The sequence below is a fragment of the Cottoperca gobio genome, chromosome 19 (assembly GCF_900634415.1).
Source record: "Cottoperca gobio chromosome 19, fCotGob3.1, whole genome shotgun sequence".
NCBI classification, from domain to species: Eukaryota; Metazoa; Chordata; class Actinopteri; order Perciformes; family Bovichtidae; genus Cottoperca; species Cottoperca gobio.
The window spans coordinates 4105631-4110845 of record NC_041373.1 but is presented as its reverse complement, the minus strand read 5'-3'; the positions used below and the strand labels follow the sequence as shown (position 1 = coordinate 4110845).

Sequence of the window (5215 nt, the reverse complement as noted above, 5' to 3'; positions counted from 1 at the left end):
ATAAAAATCAAACTCAATCGTGTCTGTTTTGTGTTTCAATGCAAGTCTGCAACCTCCATTTCTGCCGGAGGCAAGAGAGGGCATGGGGGAAGTCAGACTGGGGGATTAAGGCAACAAAAGGATCCTGATAGATGTCTCTTGTGTTCACGTACATGGTATTTCAATCAACAACACCAATGAAATAACAGAAAAGGTCCGCTGCGAACAGACCACATGAAAAGACAAACAAAATGTCATGTGACAGGGATCCTCATCAGGAACTCCTGTAATTCATTAAATGTATCAAGAATGTTCCTAAAATTCAAAACATTACTACAATGTAGAGAACATCATGTTGCAGTCAAGTCTAAACTTGTACACATTATATCCCTCATCCTTGCCCTACTGAGGGCTGTTGGTGATGGCTTTGAGAATGTCACATGTGTTCTTGGAGATGACCTCCCTTAGCTTCCGTACACGACGAGGGCTGGAAGCGCCGATGTAGCTCTCCGGCTGAAGGACGGCCATGCCGTCGTTCACGTTGCCCATGATGATGACCTGTCCCTCAGCGGCAGCACCCGTGATGTTTGGGCACGGGCAATTCCAGTCCATGTTGAGGAAGGTGACCTCAAGAGGCTCCTTGCCAAAGAAGCGGAGACCCATCATCTCATCCTTTAGGATCTCTTCCACAGTCACAAGGGCGTGGCCCGAGTCCTTCTCCTCTGTAAGTTCTGTCATGCGGCCCAAGATGACGAAGTCGCTCCGGCAGAAGCTCGTCACCATCTTGCCTCTCGGCTTGCAGGCTTTGCAGTGGTGGTTTTTCGGGTAGGGGCACATCTCCTCGCAGGCTTCTTTAGATTCAAAGTTGTTGTTGTTGCCCTCACACCCTCCGTAAATGAAGGACTGACACTGCAGCAGGGTGCTGCTGTAGGCCCAGCGTGGCTCATAGGCCTTACAGGGGCCCTGCAGGCTGTGGAGGCCGCAGGGTCCTGACAGCTCTGGGCCGCAGCACTGCATACACTCCTGGTATGTCTCGAACACCTTCCTGGGCTGCTGGTTGTTGTTGCTGATGTGGCAGTGGGTGAAGGAGAAGCAGTTGTTCGTCTTGGGCTCGTAGTACCAGCTGACTTTCTCCATCTCGCTCCCACAATCCTCGGGGTGATCAGGGGGTTTCAGACACTCTTCAGGCAGGCATCGGGTCACATTCCTGAGCTCGGGTGTCTTGGGTAGCTCTGTGGGCAGCACAGTGAGCGGATGGTTGGCCTGCACTGAGCCAGATGGGTTCTGAGCCGTGCAGATGTAGATGCCTGAATCAAGTGGCTGGGTGTTGTAGATGACCAGCTGACCGATGTTAGTGACCACCATATTCCCTCGCACATGATTAGGCCTCATGGCTACCCTCTCCACCCCCTCTGGCAGCTGCTTCTCCCAGGTGATCTCAGGCCGGGGGTGACCCGTCACGTCACACAGGAAGCTGGCTGTGTCACCCACATTTACAGTCTGGTGAGCGGGGCTGCTGACCACCACGGGTGTCTGAGGTTTGGTGGGAGGTGGGATAGTCGCCTGAAGAGGAGCAGTGGTGGGGCGAAGAGTGGTGGCCTGGGGCAGCGAGGGGCTAGTGTTGGGCCAGGTGAGGTGGAAGCGGCAGGTGACAACAGCAAGGGTGATACCCTTGGAGCACGCCTCTGCGTCCATGTAGCACTTATTGTAGTAGGTCATGCCGTCAGAAGCGCAGGTGAAGTGCGGCTCCCTCTCGCAGCGGTCCCGGCACTTACACACCGGCTGGCCGTCCCAGATGTCACACTCAGACCCCTGCTGGGTGCACATAAAACTGGTGCAGGTGGCTTCCTTGGGCATTCCCATGGGGCCTTTCTTCCCGTCCAGGTAACGGGCTGCCACACAACTCCGATTCCCACACACGTTTTGGCAACACTTCTCAAAGGATTCACACTCCTGTAGGAGGAGAAGGGAGAGTTATAGATGCAGGAGGTTCCAGGCATTTGGAAGGTGTTTTCATATAGTCAACCATGATAAAATTAGAAAAAATATTATATAGATTCAATACAATTGAGAGCAGAAAGTGAAAAAAACATAAAATATCATCTATATGATGCATGCAAAACAACTTAAACTAGTGGTTAAGAATAGTTAAGTCTAAAAGGTTACTGTAATGACATTACCTGATCAGATTCACACTCTCTTGTACAGGTGCTCATGGCATCCACCCACAGGTTGGGGTTCATGTCATTGGGGCAGATCCCCGGGTGTGAATAGGTGATATGGGGCAAAACTCCGACATGGTGCTCCATCCACACTGACAAAAACACCAGGAACCAGATCCAGCGTGGAAACAGCATCCACCACATCTCCAGTGCGGAACACAACTCAACGAGTGCAGAAGATTTGTTTATTGATTTGTTTTAGTTGGAAGTTTCTGTGATCCGGTAGTAAGCAAACTCCACGTCTCTGGATATAAAAGTGAGTGAAACGACGACAGAACTCAATAGCGCATCATAAGTTTGTGAGTCTGCGAGTCAGGTCGATGTGTGTCAGCTGATTTATCCGATTTGATGTTGCTCTTCTGCGGCGAGGATGCGCTATTTATCCTAAAGATCTACAGCCATCGCCGTTAACATGACTCGCAACATGACAGTTATGAGTTGCTCCTGAGTTGTTCGAAGAACCTTTTCAAAAAGTCAGTGGTAAGCTTTGGGCTGGGACTGGCGGGGCACCTGCCTGTTAAAAGGATTGCTGGTAACCCCGTTTAACTCTTTGCGGGCTCCAGCGGCGCCGGAGCGCACTGTGCGCATAGACGCACGGAGATCAAAGACTCACAGGCAATGAGTTGCTTAAAAAAATAACATAGGGTATTATTTAACGATTGCACGACCTAAAACTTAATGTTCTGTTAATATAAATTGAGAATGTTTTAATTCAACCGTGTTTTTTCAGCAGTAAACAAACCACCTATATAAAAGTAGGTGAAAAGACATCGCATGTTGTAGTAATTGTAGACTACTTGACGCTGTACGTGAACACACATTAAGTGTACTTTGTTTTAAATATTTACTGACTACTTATGACTATTTAAGTAATTATGTAAATCAATATAAGTTTAATTACCCGTTGAATACAATTATTCAGAACATAACTCCTGTTTTAAATCATATCAATTATATAATAATAGTCTACAGATTGTTTGCTTAATATTTTTGAAGTCTCGTAATTTCAACAGATCTGTTTTTGCTTCAACACAATTCATTTGTAATAAACCCTTCAGGGGGTACAGGATCATCTAACATAATGTGCGTTAGACCAAGATCTGCAGAATCTTTTTTTCTTCATATTTAATCTATTTTATTACACACAATAGACTCCAACAAAAATATTTGTTGATATGTACTTTTTATCCCTCATGAAATGGAGGAGAATGTGCTAAAAAAACATTAGGAGAGTGATGTTTTTTGTGATTTTGTTTTCACATTATTGTGTTTGGTAATACTCTTTCACATTCATAATACAGAGTGTGAAAGAAAGGATGTGAGGACTCAACAACAATAAATGCAGAGTACATTTATTCTCAGGTTTGATGATAATATAACGTGAAATAAGTTCAAACAAATAAGCACAGGTACATTTATTCTCCTCAGTTTAGTGCTTTTCTTTGGATAGTTTTGTGGCAAAAATAAATATATTCTAATTAAATCTGACTGCATGTAGCTTTAAAGAACTGAAATACTGAGGGGCCTGATACATATACGGAGCTCACATGTTGCTTGGTCCTGTAATGATTTTAGTATTGGCCTGAAACACACGGTTGCTACACAGCCCTTATTCAACTGGTTGTATTGTGTCAAAGGTTTAAATTACTGTGAAATAAAAGTCTCAAAGAAAAATAAAACAGCTCATAATAAATTAAATATTGCAAAATGAAAGATATACAAATTCCTGTTAATGACCTCATGATTACTACGTTACATGTATAGTAAATGTTTCTTGTCTCAACATGTGAGCAGTGGTACGTGACTGCTGCAGCAAACATATTTCCATTCTTTCACCAACATTCAGCCGTGGATTTAAACTTAACAGTATACATGCTCTACATTCTACAAAGATGTCTTTGTACACAGGATTAGTTATGTCAATACAAGCACTTTGTGTGGATTTATAGAAATCTCAAGACGCACACATTCCAGAAAAACTGAGCAGGACATTACATTGACAAAACTTAATTGCACCATTATAAACCTCACAAGTTTTAATTTAAGTATTGGCTTCATACCCTGGACTTAAAATAGCAAACAGGACTTTGAATACACCCCTTTTCAAATCTGTCTCGTAGGCCAGCAGAGGTGAGATGAGGACAATACAAGTTAAAAAGAATTCTTTGAAGATCAGGTGATGTGCTCCACAGTGGGCGTGTGCGTTGGCAGAGCATTTAATGAATGAAGGTGTAATTATAATTTCCCCGGCTCATTCCTTTCCTGTGTAAACGTCTTCATTTGGTTTCCTCCACAGTTCAGCTGAGGACAGCGGAGCTATTAGTCTGCCTTCCAGTGCAATAACAGTGGACTCATGCTGTGTCAAAGTGTTTGTGCGGGAGATTGTTTGTTCTTGATGCAGACATGGTGATGTGTGTGTATGTGTATGTGTGTGTGAGTGTGCATGACAAGCAAATACATAAAACCTGTTTATCTCAAGCCTGCACGGCTTCCACAGTTGCAGGTCTCAATCCTGTAAGAAGGAATATATATGCTCTATTTCACTGCCAATGGCAAACCACTTCACACATTCTGCAAGTATGATTAAATATATCATCTTATTTGAACAGCTATTTACTGTGTGTCTGGGTCTTTCCTGTGATTTATGGAACCTACAAATTTCCTTATTAACTTACACAAACTTTTCATTAGTTTTATTTGAAGAGTTTGATATTGTTGAAATAAGTGAAGACAAGATATAAGAAGTCTGCTCACCTTACACCGCCCTGACAAAGTCTGAACCTGTGTTGTACGGAGGCAGGATTAATAAACTCGTCAAACCCAGTGAAGATGGATACATCTCGGGGCTACAAATTCGTAGGAAACTATGGGTTTACAGTATATATTCCCTCAGGAAAGCATCAATAAAATATTAGGAACTCTGAAAAGCACAAAATCGCCCAATGGCACGCCCTCACACAAGGTTATTTGAGCTTCTATAAAGTTAAGATAAACTTTCCATCACTAGATTCTTG

The 5215-nt window shown here is 43.7% G+C and overlaps 1 protein-coding gene across 1 annotated transcript; it reads right to left on the bottom strand.

Annotated features, from left to right (window-relative positions):
• Positions 1-381: 381 nt before the first annotated feature.
• wfikkn2b (WAP, follistatin/kazal, immunoglobulin, kunitz and netrin domain containing 2b) lies at positions 382-2345 on the bottom strand. Its single transcript, XM_029455893.1, has 2 exons — positions 2160-2345; positions 382-1932 (listed from the first exon to the last, which is right to left on the bottom strand). Exons 1-2 carry the CDS (start codon positions 2343-2345, stop codon positions 382-384), a joined length of 1737 nt encoding a protein of 578 aa, XP_029311753.1.
• Positions 2346-5215: the final 2870 nt, after the last annotated feature.

Coding starts and splice junctions, on each gene's coding strand:
- wfikkn2b (XM_029455893.1), bottom strand. CDS start 2,345: ATGTGGTGGATGCTGTTTCCACGCTGGATCTGGTTCCTGGTGTTTTTG. Junction 1,933..2,159: donor GAGAGTGTGAATCTGATCAG/GTAATGTCATTA, acceptor CTCCTCCTACAG/GAGTGTGAATCCTTTGAGAA.